This window comes from Stegodyphus dumicola, chromosome 3 (assembly GCF_044657685.1).
Source record: "Stegodyphus dumicola isolate Sdum_Otavi_A_Nest chromosome 3, ASM4465768v1".
Lineage (NCBI taxonomy): Eukaryota > Metazoa > Arthropoda > Arachnida > Araneae > Eresidae > Stegodyphus > Stegodyphus dumicola.
In genome coordinates this window covers 226,110,431-226,130,921 of record NC_140770.1, presented here as the reverse complement: position 1 = coordinate 226,130,921, position 20,491 = coordinate 226,110,431, and the positions used below count along the sequence as shown (strand labels likewise).

General features: G+C 32.7%; 1 protein-coding gene across 3 annotated transcripts in view; it reads right to left on the bottom strand.

The window, feature by feature from the left end:
- Nucleotides 1-6,019: 6,019 nt before the first annotated feature.
- Nucleotides 6,020-20,491, bottom strand: part of Atg101 (autophagy-related protein 101) — a 69,972-nt gene continuing 55,500 nt past the window's right edge. For all 3 annotated transcript variants that reach the window (XM_085813873.1, XM_085813871.1, XM_085813872.1), the window contains 3 exons: nt 18,767-18,881; nt 18,496-18,662; nt 6,020-7,102 (listed from right to left, as the gene is read on the bottom strand). In XM_085813873.1, coding sequence (XP_085669999.1) covers nt 7,019-7,102; nt 18,496-18,662; nt 18,767-18,881 — 366 coding nt within the window. In that variant the 3' untranslated portion in view covers nt 6,020-7,018. The remainder of the gene's footprint in view (nt 7,103-18,495; nt 18,663-18,766; nt 18,882-20,491) is intronic.

Genomic DNA, 20,491 nt, shown 5'->3' with positions numbered 1-20,491 from the left:
TTTCTGTTTAGTAATTGAGAGACGTCTTGGATATTTGATTTGTGGATGATCAGTATGATGCTGTGTCCTACTGGTTCAATCCACATCAGAAGATGAGTGAGAGAAAACTTCCTTCATAGCCTTGTTCAACTGGTGATACTAAAATCTAGTTAAACCCTCTTTCTTTCCTACCAGGATGATGGGAGAGGCCCAAGGACTTGCTGAAGGTTCGATAACATCGCTTTCTCGCATGCCCTTTAGAAGTTTTCCTACCTCTTTCTGTTTAGTAATTGAGAGACGTCTTGGATATTTGATTTGTGGATGATCAGTATGATGCTGTGTCCTACTGGTTCAATCCACATCAGAAGATGAGTGAGAGAAAACATCTTGAAATTCTTGAATGACATGTTTGGCAGCACTCCTCTCTTCGCCTCTTAATAGTGCATCCTCCAATGTAATGCTGTCTGAAGAAATGGATTCTGGAAAGTTACTATTTTTGTTTAATGCTGGTCGCTGGAGTACATGCTGCAACCACTTTACCTTTCGTAATGATTTTCGGTTTATGATTCTTATTAGCAACTCTCACTGGGATAACTGTCCTCGATAAGTTGACGAGAGCCAAGGCTACTAGTACTGCATATGGGGTGTTACAGTTCTTGAGATATTCCATTACACTGAAAAAAATTTCTATTTTTGGCTATAGATCCAGGAAGTAAAAATTATGTTCTTGTTGGTATTGTGATATTGTCTTGAGCTGTGATTTCAAGGACAGATTTAACTCTTTTATTATTAATACTGAACAAGGCTATGTCATCAGAGGTGAAATGCAGTTTGTTACTTTTTAAGTCAGAAAAATTATATTTTCATAGAAAGCCTAATCAAAGTATGCAAGAGTAGATAATAATTGCTGCATGAGCTGTGTGTGATGGCAGGTGGCATTCCCAAACATGATATTAATGTTTCACTTTTCAAGTTTTGATTTTATCACCAGACACAATCTGAAAGGTAATGCAGGGTGGTTTTCAAATGAGTTTACCTTCCAACTATTGTGCTAAACCTTTCCAGATGATATCATTGACTCCAGTATCGATGGTCATATTGCAAGGAAATCCATTGATATGTCCCATGATGAAAAGTCCATTACTGCTCCCACTTGCTGCAGAAATCTGAACTGCTTTAAAACGGGGCTTCTCATTATCTGTCAAGTTCCATACCATGAGATAGCCACTAATTAGATTCCCTCCTTTTAGCTTCCATGCCTTGATGTGTTCTACAGTTCCTTCATACATGGCATTCAGGACCACAGTAATTGTCTAGACAAGCAGTCGTCAGTTGATCTACTGGCTCTTGAACATGAGCAGTTCTTATTGGGTGAAGGTCTCTATAAGTTGCTCTCTCGGCTGTTTCAAATTTCATCGCATACACTAAAAAAACTTTAAAGAGCTCTTTAAATCCTTGACATCTACCATTCACAAGGCTTTCTGTATCTCAGAATATCAGATAGCATCGATGAAGTACTACAGGGACAGGTTTTCCAAGTCGAAATGAGAGCGCCTTTCAATATCTGTGGCGAGCTCCTGGAATGTTTCTGTTGGTGGGATTTTAACTGAAGTGTTTAAGACTATAGTGTAACTATAGTGTTTTAAGACACTTCTGTCCAAAGTGACAGAGTTTCAGTCAGCATCTGCTGTTTGGGTCTTGAAGGATATCTGCTGTGTCTGCTCTCACTGGAGTGGTAGAATGACATGCCTAAATTTGGGAATCCTATTCATTTGCATCTGCCACTACAGAAAATTTATACTAATAAACTTGCCAGATCTTACCATCATATGTGGATAGCTTTAGAGAGAGACGAGACGGCATGGGCAAAAATTTTAAAACTATCAGAATTGCTTCTTGCTGTCGCTATGAATTTCTTTAAGGTATCAAGTTCTTTGGTGACAGCAGAAACTCTCTCTTCAATTTGTTCCTTGACAAAAGAAACTCTTCAGTTTCTCCAACTTTGTTTTCAATTATATCTATTCTTCCTTCCATAGCTTCAAATTTGTTTTCTATTATGGTACTGACCTGCTTCAAACTTTCCTTGAACTGACTTAACAGCCTCTTTCATCTCTCCCTGGCCAGCTTTCATTTCTTTAATGGACTTGATGGCCCATTTCATCTTTTCTTCGCCTCTTTAACAGATTCTTCTCTTCATTGAATGCAATTAGGACAGCTGATGGCAGCTGTCTTAATTGCTTCTTCATTGCTCTTATCACCGGCATTTAGTCCCACTTCTGACACCAAACATTGTTGTATTCGTAAAGATTGAATGCATACAAAACTGTTGATAAAATTATCAAAAGAAAACTTAAGAGTTCTGGAACTTTCTACAAAAATACTTGTACAGTTCTTCAGAGTATCACAGAGTTCAATGAGTAGTTACAGTTCAACTACTAACAGCGTTAAATGCGAAGCTGTCACAGATATCTCAATACTGTGGCTCTTAACTAACAACTACTAGGAAACTGATGCTCAATCTCTGATCTAGTTTCTCCCCAACCACCATGAAAATCTGTAGTATTTCTCAAAATTACTGGAAAGCATATGAGAGCCAGATATGTTTACAAGTATTTATAGCATCAATTACAGTTACTCAATTATAATACCCATACATAGGCAATGGTTACATAGGCAATGGACCAAAATGTCGCCAAGTTTGGTGATAAAAATTAGTTGCCAAAACCATCACCAGCTTGCAGATATCTAACCAATTTAGCAAGATAGACATTTACTCAATATTAAAAAGACTTGCCCTGTATTCTTACTTTTCTGGCAAGCTTCGCTTCTTTAGATTTTTCATATTACATTATACAAAAGAAATACAACAATTAAACTGTATACCTATAAAATTCATAACAATAGTTTACATAGATCTTTCAGCAAAACAATAAAAGAAATATAAGTTGAACAATAGATACAGCTTCTGCTAAAGTACAGATTTCTTGAAAGTCATATAATAGCCTTATCTTCCGAAAGAAATGGATAAATTTTTTAAGATGTAGACCACATTTGCACTTTTGTAGCCTATCTAAGTTGATACATGAACAGAAAAAAAAAATAATATGCAATCATAAATCTTAACTCAAAAATGAGTTTTTAAATGTAAAATTTAATGTAATGTAAATGTAAAAAATATGGAATTTTTTCCCCTTAAATAAAAATATCTTACTCTATATTTCAATTTTAAAACTTCTGATATTTGTTTCTGCTTCTTTTGGGGAGAATGGGTTAATGTAAAATGTAGTTAAGAAAAAAAATGTACAATTTTAACATAATAAAGTACATGAGAAATTTTTTCTGGAAATATATTTTATTTGCTAGGAGAGGTCATTAATGCTTCATGGTGTATATTTCTTCTGGGATCTGGCACCATCAATTTAATGTTCGATGGAATTGAATAAACCTTGAAGACTGAAACCTGATGTGGATGTTCTTTCCTTTGATAAAACTGATCACAGGAAGCATTAATTTTACCAAAGCATATTACTTTGTGAATAAAACTTTAAAAAGAAAAATGTGTAGAGTATTGCAATCTGTATGCTATAGCATAATTTCAACATCACCATTCTGTTTTAATTTGGATGCACAGATTAACTGTGTGCAAAAGACAGGTTGAAATTTTGCTATTAACCTATTATAGGATCTAGGAAGCCACTCTTATGGTGCTATATAATGTTTGTTCCATATGTAAGAAGTAAGGATAAAATAATTTTTTTAATTATTCACTTTTTTAGGGTGATGAGCAAAACACTTTTATAAATAAAAGGTTTATGCATCATCTATCGACAATTAATCATGGTTCTTAACTTTATGAGATAGGATTTCATTTATACCTAGATACAATAACACATCTTCAAAGTGCTTACAAAAACTGGTGTAGCTTGTTTTATTTAAAGGAATGTGGTAAGCCTAATAATATGGTAAAATCAAAAATCTATGATATATTTATAAACATAAATAAATTATGTTAGTCATACAGAGTTAATTTCATTTGGAAGTATATTTTTACACTTATCTGATAATGCAAAGACAGAAATATGACGATTAGTTCAATCATTAACCTGTTAACTGTTGCACCCAGCTTATATATAGGTAGTGATTTTAATATTGATGCATCTTCTGAGCCTGCTTTTTATGATATGAATCAGCAAAAATTTATGTAATAAAAATTCATTACAGTACAACTCCCATTATCTGACTATCCGACTCAGTTCAAAATTTTTTAGAATCAACTGAAGAAGAGAAAGAAAAGGAGAAAAAGGAAAAGAAGCTGAAGAAAAGGAAAGGGAAGAAACATGAGAATATGAGGACATGTCACTTGAGGAATTAAGAAACATTCTTTTGAAAATTCCTGGATGATCAGAAGTTAATGCTGAGGATACAGCAGAATGGATGATGTGTGATTCGTCAGACCCTGGATTTCAAATTCTAAATGATAATGAACTTATTGAAAGTGTTGAAGAAGAAGAAAACCTTAATTTCGAAGTTGAAGCAGACACAGGACCATCAGTGAAGTTAGTGAAAGGTTTGCCGACCTTGAAACTGCGTTGAAGTGGATGGAGCATCAGCACGAGTGTGACCACAATGCAACTTCTCGCTATCAAGCGGATGCGCAACTTGACTGCTCGAAAATGGATGAAGACAGTCAAACAGCTTACTTTGACCGAAATATTCAGCAAGCAATGAATTTCAGCACTTGTAAGTACTGTACAGTACATATATAACATGTAAGTAAAAGTGTTGCCTTTTCATTTTAATAAATTAAAACCACTTTTTCTTTAAGTTTTTTTCCAATTTTTAATATACAGTAATTAATTAAAGTCTACGTTAGACATTTTCTTTGAACAAAAATCCAATTATCTGAATGGGAGGAGGCTGATCCCAATTGATAATGAGTTCTACTGTATTTGTTTTTATCAGGCCCATAACCATTTTAAATGCACAACTAATAATCGATAGATGAGAGCACTATTTCTGGAAATTTAATTTCATTTGACAATTTTTTGCTATAGAACAAGACATGATTTGTGTACTTTTTTTATTATTTTATGACATTTTTATAACTTTCTAGTTATCAAATGGCATGAATAAATATTATTTTGTCTTTTGAACAAAGATTTCTCAATGCTTTCAAAATTTGTTATAAAGAAGGTAATACAGAAAATTGGATCTAAAGGGTAAAATGATATAATACATAAAACGCTGAAAAATATTTATTTTAGTACTTTTTTTTTTTTTTTTTTTAATTATACTGCCTATCAGAGGGGGTATTCTAATAGCAGATGTGAAATATAAGCATGCAAAGAAAATTCATATAAAAAAGGACTAGACACGGTGATTAAGATAAGAAATGGTACAGTTGTCAGAATCCTTAATACTAGACTATACATATCATTTCAGCATTTACATACACAGAGAAAATTTTTTAAAGTTAATTATTTATGAGCCAGTATGCAATTTTGTGCGAATAAGACCATCATTTTAAAATAGCAGCATAAATTACTTTTGTCATACACATAGTTTTGTCATGTAAATTGTACCTGCATTGCTTTTCCTATTCCAGTATACTGTCTTACCACAAGAACACTTCTCAGCAGAATGTCTGCAGCTATCTGTGGCCACAGAAACAAGCCCTAACTCATTTTTTATAGGAGTGTCTTGAAAAAATACATTTAAGTTTACCTTCTTGATGCATTTAATGATGAGATGGTAATACATGCTTTTTGCTTTATGTATTTTTATTAAAAATATATTTGTTAAAAATTGCTTTATTTTTCCTATGGGCAATATTTGCCAATAACAAAACATCTGACCCATGCTTATTTGAAATGTATAAGGTCTGTTATTGTAGTGACTGCCTTATTGTAAATATACTGCTGAGAGTAGTTCTCATGATTAACAGTAAGCACATGAAGAAAGCCAAAAAAGCATCTTAGAAATTTGATGAAAGCTATGCTGCTAATAATATAAATAATCAATTCAGATTTTTGCAACAGTGCAAGTTTTTAGGCTACTTTAATCTTTTATGCAAAAATGATAACAACAGATCTGTGTATCCCAAACATAGATCACTCTGATATAATGGTTATTAATTTTGCTATTATATTTAATTTATCATTTCATTGACAACATGGCTTATTATGTAAATTTTCACTAGGTCACTAAATAACTGATATTGAGATTCTATTAATGCTTAACATTTAAGAACATTGAATCATATTCTGGAATATAAAATTTAATAAAAGAATTCAACTGCATAATACATATGAAAACAGGCCTGCAATATTACATGAACTTAATATTAAGCTAATATCTATTTATAAAACTACATTTTTTATTACCCATTATAATTAATGATTTTTTTAAATCTTATTTTTGATAAGTACTGCAAATTTTAATTGCACTAACTACACATATGATTTTAATATATTTAAGTGCTTCAATTTTTTGTAAATTCCCTACTACAATATAATTAATTATTTGATATCCTAGAATTTCATAATTCATTTAATTATATTGATACTGTTATTATTATACAAATATTTTCAACACTACAGATATTAAAGCATGAGGAAAAGGTTTTATTAGGCACTTAAAATTGAAATAAATATGAAAAGAACACTTCAGATGTTCCAAAATTTGATTAATTAAAACATCCAGAATTTTTTACCAACATTTACCAAAAATTAATAAGCTTTTTAGATATCTCAAACTGTCATTATCAAGAGTGAAAAGGCATTTATATTAACCTGAAACTAAATACAAGTAGCTTTATTATTCATAAAATATATAAACTTATCAAACAATCTTGTGAGATTATTCATAATGTAATGTTCGAAACAATTATCACACTGGAACTCCATTACAACCTAAAGAAAAGGTTATACATTTACAGATGTCAACAAATGTATGATTTAAAATAAGTAACACATTTAGAAAAAGCATCCTATTTACAAACAGCAAAATACACACAATAAATCATATTTTTATTCACATCTTAAAGTGCTAGAGTATCTTTAATTAACCTACGAACTGCTGCTCCTACTGAAGGATTTGTGGGTCCTGATGTTTCATGTGAAATCTATAAAAAAAATTTTTAAAAAAATATATTAGCCATTATCAATAGATTATAATTTATGAATATTAAATGCATAGAATAATACAAAAAAGTTGTGTAAGAAGGTTAAAATAATTTTAGTAAAAAGAAAACATTATATTAAATTGGAATCAAAATAGCCAATATCCCTGCATTTTATGAACTGCATATTCCGAGAGTCGTTGATAGCAAAAATGAAATAAAAACTGTTCCAATCAGATATTCTGCATCTTAAAAATTGAGGCATAATGCATCAAGAATAAAATATTGAAACAGAATAATTGAAATTATTTTACAAATTACATTTGTATAGATAATTTTGAATTACATTCATGTTTCTTTTGATCCATTATGGCATTTGTAAATTTATGATTAGAGTTTCAATGAATGAAATACTGTAACTGCTGTTCCATTACATCCAATTAACCCTCTGAATGACAAGGCCTTTTTGAACCTGCTCACGAAGCCCTGTATTTAGCATTACGAGCAGCCCAGGTTTTTGGATCTGTCATGAAGACCTGTATTTAAAGAGCCTTTATTAGCTAAATATGTATATTTACCTATTTTACTCTCTATTTCCATAAACTTACATTCATCAAGATGACATTCATATTATTAATGAAAGAAAGCAAAATATCTTAAATTATAAGCTAATATATAACAAGTGACAGAAAATCTCATGACTGGGTAAAGCTGGTCGTGGCGCTTAGAGGGTTAAATAGAATTTACTAGCTAAATTTGTATAATTACTTTAGTCCTTGTTTTCATAAACTTCCATTCATAAAGATATTTACATCATTAAAGAAGGCAAGAAAGCAAATTATTTTAAATTATATGCTAATATATGCAAAGCAACCAAAAACTCATATTAAATAAAGGTGGTCATGTCCCTCAGTTGGAGGGGCTGGCATATGGTACAATCTTAGAGGGACGGCGTATGAAGTATGCCAGGTCATTTTTCGAGCCTCTGCTTCATGTTTGAAACTATTTAATCTCATACATGGCATTAATAAGGTAATTCGTCATAGTAAAAATGATATAAGAAAAAGAATAACAGAAAAAAAGCAGTAAAGATGGAAACTACGAATTTTTAATTAATTCAAAAAGTGGATGCACTGGAAATGTAATTTAAAGTTAAATAGTATTCTGCATTATTTTCTGTATGAAAATTATAAGAACATAAATCAAAATTACAAATTATAAATATTCCGTAAAGAAAAGTTCGGTAAGTAATAAATTTCACAAATGAGAAATTTGAAAACCTTTTGCTATTTTAATCCTCTTCCGATTGTCCCTGTTCACTGCAGCAGGGTTTGCAAAATTGTACTGTCTTGCCCAGATGATTTTTGCAGGTAAACTTAGAACACTCGAAACATTTTATGGTAGTGTAGTTATTCTTCATTCTACCGTACTCAGCGCAGCGTCCCTTGATCTTTTTTGCAGGTGGTTCCTTGTCCCTTTCGGCCGTCTTGTCCGCTTCTGTTGTTACCAGCCTTCTAATAATAGCTTTGGAATGCGACAGGAGAAATGGCATTTTCAGACGATTCTGAAGATGTGGTTTCAACAAAGATGTAGTAGATTTTTCAAAAAATATCTTCTAAACTTGATGGTTGCATCAGGTTTGGAGAGGTTCAAGAGCACTTGCAAATTTATGCCCACTACGTTGAGTAGTGCAATAAATATTGCCATTGTCCACCTCTTGGTTTTTCGGGCGACAGTGAAATTACTACAAAGTTAGTCTACGGTATCAACTCCGCCTTTATATTTGTTATAATTGAAGATTATTTGAGGTTTATTCGTTTCCTGGTCAATTTTGTCATCATCGTGTAAAGTACTGAGCAGTATTACACACTTCTTTTTTTCGTTGAATATGAAACAATTGTCATATCCTTTTGAAAACCAAACAGTGAACTGCCGACTTCTCTGGCTTTTGAAGGCTGGAATTCATTTGGAATTTCCTTTTTATTTTTTTTTCAGCGTGCCCACAAGTGTTATACCTTTGGTAAGAAGATATTGAGCTAGCGGGTAGCTTGCATACCAATTATCGGTCGTCAGGTTACGGTTGGAACCTTCGTATGCACCAATTAGCCTTTTGACAATGTCAATACTTGAATTAGGAGCCTCTTAAGGTCCTGGGGTTTGATTACCACATTAAAGTTCAAGCTTCAATGTATAAAACGTTCGTGAGTCAACAACTGCAAAAATTTTCAGACTATACTTTGCGGGCTTGTTGGGGATGAACTGAATAAAAGAGCACCTCCCGCGAAAGGGTTCCAACTTCTCGTCGATTGTGAGTTCATCACCTGGTGTATAAAAGTTTTGACAGTTCTGATTGAAAGATTAAAAAAATTCTCTTAGAGAAGCAAGCTTATCAGTTTTTCTTCGCACATACCTTGTGCCTTTATCATCGAATCTAATAGCACCACACAGGTTTCTGAATCGCTTGAGACCCATGACTCCTTGCAAAATTTCAATTCCACAGGGTTCGTAGCAGTCCTTATAAGTGATTATAAGTCCTTATGTTCGAAAATAAAATATAAAGGCCCTTATAGGTGCTTACTTTTTCTTTAAAGCCCTTATTTTTTAAATGAACGCGCAATTATTCCCCGTACCAAAGCGAAACTAAATAAACAACTTTTCTTCCTAATGTGGAATGTCAGATGGTGAATCATACACCTGGAAATAGCTTTTCCCCCTTTCTCTGCATTAACATAACCTCTGGTGTGCGCGGAGAGTACAGGTAAAGAATATGTATTGTTCTTTGGTACAGGCAGGTGCCCGTCATTCTGTTGGTCAAAGAATTGCGAAAGCAGTAGAAAATTCCGATACATTTGGCATTCTTTTCCTCCCACCCACATATTACACACGTTTGAATTTCTATTAAGATCTTAATAATTTGCATTCTCGTTCCACTTGGTCAGTTCATATTCGTGTTTATTATGAACGTTATGCTTATATTATGAGCATATGTATGAATGTTTATAATAACATAGTTGCAGTAACTGCTGAAGTATAGTAAACTTCCAAAAATGGTTGTGTTTTGACACAGATTAGCTTTCTAATTAATAATATTCGGAATGGCGTAAATAAAGGGAAAGTAATCGAATAGTCAAAATAATTTCATTTTCTGGCCAATACATTATACAATACGAACGTTGGGAGGTTCTGCCTTTTCTCCACAAAATCTCGAATATTGAAACTGTTACAGTTCGTTGTAAAACAAGCAACTTTTTTTTTTTTTTTTTTTTGTCACTTTCCAATCTGGATTGAATAGGACTAAAAGTTCTGCGGTCTACCAACCCAAGCGAAGAATGATTCTATTCCAGAAATTTAACGCAGTCTGTTGAAAATTAGAATGAAAAAAACCCCAAGTTCCTTGATTTAGTTCTTTATTCTCCCAATATAGGCAGCTGTTGAATCCAATTGTGTAATATCATGTAGGGAAGAATTACGGCGCACGTATTGTGCAATAACGTTTGCGATATTTTGCAGAGGTATGATGTTCGGTCCGAGATTTGTTTATGAACACTTAAAAGAGTTTTTGCTGAGCAGAATATTTTTCTGTTCCATTGGTTTGTTTTATATGATGCACATATCAAAATGTCAAAAGCATTTATTTAGCGGAAAAATCTAAAGAACGGCTACAGTCTATCCCCCCCCTCTGCTCCTCTTTTTGAAGTTACACTCGACTGTCCGAATATTTGCCAATTTTCAAGTATGCTGTGGAAAAATCCCCCAAATGATTTATGTATCGCCGTTAGAGGGCGCTTCGCTTCTGAAAAAGAATGTTAGTTTTTAGTTTGCGACGTAGTTAGTTAGCAGTGAACCTTCGATGCAATCCAAGTTGCTTTGTAAATAAAATGATTATTTTCGTAGATTGTTGAAGTATTTCACTTCATTTAGAATTAGAACCACCTTTCGCATTATGGTGCATCGGCCGGGAACCTTTGGCCAATTTAGAAGTTTGTGTTTTTTAATTTTGGATATCATTTTATGCGAAGACAGCCAAGGTAAGCCTGTATTTTCTATTTTTATATAATATGGAAGATCTTATTGCTAAACTGAAATCGAAACGAAAGGTATTGAGGACCGGAGTGTCCAAGATATTAAAGAAAATTGAAACCGAACTGAATAAAGATGATAGTAGTATAAATGTAAATGTATTAGAAGAAGTTTTAGACCAGTTAAACGAAAAATCAAAATCCTTGAGCAATTTAGACGCTGAAATAGAACGAGAATTAAAAGTCGAAGAAGACGAATTTGAACTTGGAAATCTCATCCGCTTTGGAATATGAAGAGAAAATTCAAGTGTGGCAGTTTAGAGGAAAGAAAAAGTTAAAAGAGTTGAATAAGTTGGAAAATTCGGACAATGCAAATAGAGACATTTCTAATGAAACCGTTACAGAATCCCAAAACGAAAGTAACAAATTCACTCGTCTTCCAAAATTAACGATTTCTAAATTTTATGGTGATTCTTCGGATTGGTTAGAATTCATAGGTCAGTTTGAAAATGCAATTGATAAAAATCTGAATTTATCAAAAATAGAAAAAATAATTTACTTAAAAAGCTTTCTTGGTGGCTCAGCCGCCAAAGCTATTTCTGGTTTCGCTCTCATCGAAAATAATTACGAAGCTGCTCTTGAACTGTTACGTTCCAGATTTGGTCAAAAGAACATCTTAATTAATTTGCATTTAGGACAACTCTTAAGTACTTCACCTGTTAGAAATCCTAATGATATAAACGGATTAAGAAAACTTCTAGATCACGCCAAAGTACAGATAAGAAATCTTGAAGCATTAAAAATAGACTCTGATACCTACGGAAATCTCTTAATGCCTTTAATTTTGAAATTACTTCCTAATGAATTCGTTCTTGATTATAGCCGAAAAATTAAAGACGAAAATTGGGATTTAAAAGGTTTGTTAGCCTTTTTGAGGAACGAAGTATTCAGTAGAGAACGTGCGGCTTCTGTTAATTATAATTCTAGAGAAAAATATTCACGATTGGAAAAGCATTTGCCCTTCAAACATAAACATTCTCCAGCCATAACGAGCAAGCCGTCTACAGTTGAGTTATTAGCGGCGTCATCCGAATCGCAGTGTCTGTTCTGCGGGAACACAAATCATAAATCTGTGGATTGCGAAATTTTAAGTGTAGAAAAGAAAAAAGAGATCTTAAACCGTGAATCGTGGTGTTTTTTATGTTTAGGTCGGTTTCATCGGATTCAAAATTGTAAACAAAAAATAAACTGTGCCTTCTGCTTTAATAAACACTCGAAAGCCATTTGTTATTCATTCCATCAGAAAAAAGATAATGAAAAACCTGAAAAGAAAACGTCGGATTCGAGCGTTATTTCCGCTGTTTCGTCATATAATTCTGATGAAAATAGATCTAATAAAATATTATTACAAACGGCTTCTGCATTGATCCGAAATAATGATAAATCTGAAAATGTCAGAATTCCTTTTGATAATGGCTCAATGAGATCTTTCATAACTAAAGATGTATCTACTAAAATGGAACTTCCGATTGTTAGAAAAGAATCACTTTCTGTTTATTCCTTTGGTGATAAAAGTGCGTTAGAAAAAACCTTTAATGTTGTTAGAGCAAAACTAGAAAATGTAAACGATCCTAATCTTAATATATATATTGAGCTTCTTGAAACTGAAAATATATCCAATACTGTTATCTCTCCTCCAGATTTGAACTTTGCTAAGAAAAATAAAATTTTACAAAATTTACAATTAGCAGATTGTTGTAGAAAAAGTGACAAAATTGATATTCTCATAGGGGTAGATTTCTACTATTCTATAATTACTGGTAAAATTAAAAGAATTTCAAGAAATGTAGTAGCCACTGAATCTTTATTTGGGTGGTGTTTGCAGGGTAAAGTAAATAATGATCATAGTGAATTATTAACTATGAAAGTAATTGTAAATGAAAACTTGATATCAGATCAGTTACAACAGTTTTGGAAGCTAGAAAACTTGGGTTTGGAAAGTGATACTCAAAACGACAAAACTGTTGATTTAGAAATTATGAAATCTTTCGAATCTGATATCAGATATAAGAACTGCAGATACCAAGTAAAATTACCTTGGAAACCGAATTCAAAACATTTAATGGAAGATAATAGGGATATAGCACTTGAAAGATTTAAGAAATTGAGTAACAAATTTAAAATTGATAACTCTTTGTTTGTTCAATACACAGAGGTTTTAAAGAATTACGAGTTAAAACATATTATTGAACCAGCTCAAGAAGACAATCAAAATGATAAAACCCTATTTTATTTACCTCATAGAGCAGTCATCAGAAATGATAGAGCAACAAGCAAACTAAGAATAGTTTATGATGCTTCAGCCCATAAACCAAAAACACTCTCTCTAAATGACTGTTTATATACTGGTCCGAACCTATATCCTGATATTTTTGATTTATTGATAAAATTTAGACAAAATTCGATAGCCTTTACAGCGGACATTACACAAGCATTCTTACAGATAGAGTTAAATGAAGAAGACAGGGACGTTACACGATTCTTTTGGAAAGATGATCCCGGTGATAACAATGAAAGTTTGAAAACCTTTAGATTTACAAGAGTTTTGTTTGGAGTAAAATCTAGTCCCTTTCTCCTAGCTGCTACTATTAAGCATCACCTTAAAAAATATTCAGAAATATATCCTGAAACAGTAGAACTCTTAAACAACTACCTGTATGTTGATGACATTATTGCTGGTCACCAAAATTTAGAACAAGCCCTGAAAACAAGTTTAGAAATTGTGAACATTTTTAATGAAGCTAGCATGTCACTACATAAGTGGCATACTAATTCCAAAGAACTCAAAGATATTTGGCATCGCAAAGAATTTTCGATGCAAGAATCTCCTGAAGTTGTCCCGATCAAAGTGTTAGGAATTAACTGGGATACGGATAATGATAATTTTTATTTTGACACTCAGCACTTGACAAATTTTATTTCCTCTTCAATCAACTCAAAACGTTTTCTATTGCAAACCGCAGGCCGTATTTTTGATCCTGTCGGATTTTATGGCCCTTTCACTATAAGAATAAAGTGTCTGATTCAGGAAATCTGGTCTGCCAAAATTGATTGGGACGATGAACTGCCACCTGATCTTAGTTATAAATGGAAAGCCTGGTACGAAGAAATTGAAGAACTGAACCACCTCAGAATTCCCCGCTACTATTTAGAAGGAATATTAGATGCAGATGTGAAACAAATAGAATCCATAGCTTTTCTGATGCTAGTTTGAAAGCTTATGGATGCGTGGTATATCTAAGAATAGTTTTGAACAATGGAACTTTTCAAACAGTTTTTGTTGCTTCCAAGAGTAGAGTTGCTCCTCTGAAATCCCTTACACTTCCTAAATTGGAGCTTTTAGGTGCGCTTTTATCCGCTAGATTGAGTGATAAAATCGCAAAATGTTTAAAATACGAAGTAATCCCCTTCCACTGGACTGATTCTCAAATAACGTATTTTTGGATTTCGGGATCTCCCGAAAAATTTAAATCTTTCATCAAAAACAGAGTTTATGAAATTCAGAAACTAACTGAAAGCAATACTTGGCATTATTGCCGTGGGAAAGATAACCCCTCTGACCTCATATCACGAGGAACTACTGTTGCTAATTTAAGAAATTGTTCACTTTGGTGGTTTGGACCAGAATGGTTGCAAAACAAACGTATAGACTGGCCAGTTCAACCAAAGTTTGACGTGGGAAACGATAAGCAACTAGAACTCCGTAGTAAGATATCTGTTTATGACATTGTTGTAAAAAGAGATGATCAACTATTGGATATAACAAAATTCAGTAATGTGCTGAAATATCTCAGAATTATGGCATGGGTTAGACGTTTCGTTGCTAAGGCAAGAAAACTGCCTGCTAATAGTGGAACATTAAGTGCTTTTGAAATTCAGGAAACTGAAATTTTTTGTGTTCGTAAATCCCAGATGGATTTCTTCACACCTGAAATTAAGGCTCTTCAATCTAACAAGTCAATTTCTCCAAGCTCTGATATATTCAGCTTGGCACCGTTTCTTGATGAAAATAAAATTCTCCGAATTAAGGGAAGATTAGAAGAAACCGAATATACAGTTGACGAGAAGCATCCAGTTCTTCTTCCTAAAGATTCCAAATTTACTGAATTAATTGTAAAAAGTGAACATAATAACGTTCTGCATGCAGGAGTTGCAGCAACTTTAGCCAAACTAAGACAGAAATTTTGGATTCCTAAAGGCCGTCAGTTGGTAAAGAAAGTCTTAGGGAACTGTTTAATTTGTCGGAAATACGCAGTAAAACCAGCGAAACAAATGACAGCTCAGTTACCTAAAGATCGAATTGTTGAAACTCCACCTTTCTATGTTACAGGCGTGGATTTCACAGGTCCAGTTTACATCAGGTCTGGAAACGACATTCAGAAATCATACATCGTATTGTTTACGTGCGCTGTTACACGAGCGTTACATCTAGAACTCATTTCCAATATGTCTGCAAACAAATTCATTTTGGCTCTCAGACGTTTCATTTCGAGAAGAGGAAACTGTCGCACTTTTTATTCAGATAACGCAAAAACTTTCAAATATGCTGTCAAAGATTTACAGTATTTTTACAGCATAATTAAAGGTACAGACGTTCAAAATTTTCTAGCAAATGAAGGCTTGACTTGGAAATTTATCGTCGAGCTAGCTCCATGGTGGGGAGCTTTTTATGAACGCCTTATGAAAACCATAAAGGAACCGTTGAAAAAGATATTAGGCAGAGCTCAAATGAATTTTGAAGAATTTATGACTGTGATGACAAAGGTCGAAAATATTGTGAATAGACGTCCTTTGACCTACGTTTACAATGATTTACATGAACCTGAACCGCTTGCACCGGCTGATTTTCTATTGATCGGACATAAGGATGAATATCCATACAACTTTGCTGAGATCCTGAATAACTCTCCAACAAGAAAGAGTTTAATAAAACGAAAAGAATATCAGACAACACTTATAAAACAGTTCTGGAAAAAATGGAAAAATCAGTATCTTCTTGAGTTGAGAAATGCTCACTTCTTCGGTACACCAGAAGCCAAAAAAAATCTTAAAATTGGTGATATAGTTTTACTTGAAGAAACAACTAAATCTAAGTTCCTCTGGGATTTAGGTCGAGTAATTCAAGTCTTTAAAGGACGTGATGGTCTTGTACGATCATGTGTGGTAAAAAGTAAAAAAGGGGACCTTAAGAGACCTGTACAACTGATTTACCCCCTTGAACTACAGACTGAAAATGAACTAAATTTGTAACCTTTTAATTTTACTTCTTGTATTTCATATTCACTAACATTAATTTTAGATAATTAGTTTAGTTATTACTAATAATTTACTGTTTGTAATTTGAATTAATATTTACATATTGAGTAACATTTGAGTTGATGCAGTTAACTATATTTGTTTATTTTATAGAATTTCCTTTTGCAGTTTATATTTACATCAGTTGAATGTATTTGATATGTAAGTTGCTTTCTTATATTTTATTATTTGTATGCTGAAATAGTGATAATTTTTGCAAAAATTATCAGGTGGGGAGTGTGGAAAAATCCCCCAAATGATTTATGTATCGCCGTTACAGGGCGCTTCGCTTCTGAAAAAGAATGTTAGTTTTTAGTTTGCGACGTAGTTAGTTAGCAGTGAACCTTCGATGCAATCCAAGTTGCTTTGTAAATAAAATGATTATTTTCGTAGATTGTTGAAGTATTTCACTTCATTTAGAATTAGAACCACCTTTCGCATTATATGCGGGTAGTTAAGCTTTTACTGTTAAAGGATGACTGCATGAAGCAAATTTCTGTCTTCTGATTTCAGAAATGTTCCTCCTTTTTACTTAAATTACTTTGCTTGCAATATCTGTTAAGAGAAAAGTGATATACGATGAAAATTTAGAAAATGTTCAGAATTTAGATTTAAATTATTTAAATATAAATATGAGTGGAAAAATAAATTGCATTTATTATTAAGTTCCAAGCGAATAGATTAAATATGCCTTATTATTATTTATTTCCTCTATTTTGAACTGAAATTTCATCAATTAATCTTGTAATATAGTTTAGTTGTGCATATTTTTTTCCCTCTCATTGTAAACTAGTTCTGTAAATTGAACTGTTATTTAAAATTTTAAAAAAAAAGTAATTATTTTCCATAGTTGAGGTTCCATGCTTATTCTCTCTTAATAAATACTGCATTTCTCATATTTTAAATTACAAGTCTAATTTTTGAAGTTATGCAGTTTTGTATAATGTAATTAGACAGGTGCTTATTTTTTTTTCTTAAAATGTGCTTGAAAAGTGCTTATATGTGCTTATTTTTTTAACTAAAATGTGGCTATGAACCCTGATTCCAGTACCGTCTTTTTCCCATGCTTCCTCCAAATTGAGTTTTGACATTTTTTTGCACCCTAATAAGAATAAAATTCCTAAAAAGGCCAACATTTCTGCTCTATTAGTATCATACATACTTCTCTTTGAGATGCTTTGGAGATTATCTGCAGCCCTGTTACATTTGAGATAAATATTTGTATATTGTACGATAGCATCAATCATATTTGTATTTATGATTTTCTGAAAAGCAGAAAGCTCATCATTCATATCGTCACATGTTTTGTCACTTGGGCATATTTTTTTCATCAAATTTTTTCGAGGCGTTCTGGTGAATTTGCTCTTGAGGGGAACTTTATTCCACTTATAAGTTTCCTTTTCTTCTTTCAGAAACTTTCCTCCAACTTTCTTCTTTTTGTAAATTGTTTTTACAAAAATGTCCTCATATTTTAAATCACTCATGTCATTTTCAATATCACTAAAATCGTCATTTGTTGGGGAAACATCATTTGAGGAAGGAAAATAAGGATATTAGAAACATTTCCCTCAATTTCTGAGTCATTTTCATGATCAGAATGTTCGATGACTTCCGATTCATCGACATCAGATGCGTTATCCAAATTGTCGGAGTCTTCATCAACCGAGACTTCTTCTAAATCGCGCAAATAATCTTCAGGAGGTACAATATTCTTTCTGTACATACTTGGAGGAGCGGCGTACTGCATTCACCTACGCGACATGTTCATTACTAAAATTTTTTTTATCGCTATGGAAATTATTTATGGCAGAAATATATGCTCAAGCAGTAAGAATTCCAATCCCTTTTTTACTGTCTAATGATCTTAATTTTGTCTTTCTACTAATTTTTAATCATGATAACTTTTGTAAATGCTAAACCAAAGTTACATTTTCTGATAAGCAAATAACAGCCTTTCTAGAATTTTCAAACAAAACTATACAACTCAAATAAAATAATTTATTTTAAAATATAATTTCTTACCTTAAATAAATATGGTTGAACATCAGTATATGAAGTATCAAAATATAAATCAATATCAGCTTGACTAGGAATTTTTGGAACAAAATCATACTTGTTCATAGCTGAAACTATGTCAAACACTTTTTCTGCTAATACATCACCCATTTTTTCACGGTATACTTGTCTCTCTGTAGTACAAAAAAGAAACAAAAAACATAAGGAACTAAGGTTGCTTATTCCACAAAACCAAACTACTAGAATTATATATATATATATATATATATATACATACCATGTTCATTTGGTAAGCATATAACATTCACTTTCAGAGTCCAGACTTCCCACGGTGAGCACTCCGGTGGAAAAGGCCAGTGCGTTCTTTTTTTCTGATAGAATTCAAGGGAAATCTATGAATAGAAAGCATATTTATCATAACTAAATAAATATTTAGAATCATTTGAATGAAAATTTTTAAGCAATTCACAATAAGTTATAATAATATAATAAAAGAGAAATAAAACTATGTTGTCCACCAGCTGCTGATGCAATAATTTGAGTCATCCAGCACGGGGATTAACTAGCAAATCCCATGACTTAAGGACAATCCAGGAGAATCAGAGAAACTATTATTCTAATTTAACTTATTTTGTAAGTATATTCGCTCCAAATGGTGCAAGCATTTTCATAATCATGCTTGTGTCTCTCACGGTCAAACAATATATTCAAACTATTCATTCATTGCACAGCTTTGACTACACATGTAAATAAAAGGAAAAGTATCGCCTCTCAATTTATCTATTCAGCATTAAAAATTCAGATCATAAAAAGTGTTAATTCTACTCTCAGCAATTAGATAATGAACATAATGTACACATATCTGGGTCGATTAACGAATTCAACTAGCGTTTTTCATGCCTTAAAATATGCATTACATTTATATATATAAATATCAATATGCATGTTTTAAAATATGTATTTTGACACAAAATTGGACTTTTTCTGAAATGATATGCCAATTTTTTTCCCATATTTCGATTCTATGATTCAAATTATGCCTAAATGCCAAATTTTGTATGAAACTTATGGAGAAATTTGAAAATTTGTTTTGCCACACTTTTTTTTTCAGTTTGTGCCAAGAATAATTCACTTAGCAAAATTTTTTAATTTATAGTAACCAATTTCACTTTCCCTTTCATTGTGCACAAACAGGAAAAAGGTGTATAGTTTATTCTTTCAAATATTTTACTTTATATTATATTTTTTAAACATACGTGTTATTTTTAGATAATTTTTTCCTTTTTTGAATTTAAATTAATTGTTTGAGTGGCATGATTGAACTATAAGGGGTGTTCAAATGAAAAAGGTACGAAACGTCGTAACAAGCAATCTGGTTGAAACTTGAATATGCTGGTTGAAATTTGAATTGAATCCAATAGAAATCTGATATTTGTCTCACTATATTATTTGACATAGTGAGACGTCTAGGAACATGAATGTAGTTCCATTGTAGTTATGTGAATGTGCAGGCACCCGCAAGTAATGTAGGAGAGAAGCAGGCAGCTGTGTGTTCTGTCCAGTTGGTATGGCAGTGCGTGTGAGGACATCACAGCATTCATATTAAAAAATTCGATGACTGAGGAGCAGCAAGGTACTATCACGTTTCTGGCCTCTGACAGGGTTAGAGGTGGCCATACACAGGGAAAACTGTATGTCCAACAAGTCAGTGAGAAAATGCAGTGCCTGTTTTCATGAAGGCTGGGTGTATCTGAGAGATGACTTGAGACGTGACCAGGCAAACATGGTTATCACCAGCAAACTCTTCGAAAAGGTGAACAATTTAGTGAGAAGCGATCAGCATGTCACAATGTGAATATTGGCAGTGATGGTGAGGCCAGTGATGGTGAGGCCAGCGTTGGAACAGTGTGGACAAATAAGCAGACAGGTTAGTTTACTGGAAAGTGTGCGCACAATGGGTTATGAAGAAGGTCAGTGAATCGCAAAAGGTACTGCATACTGT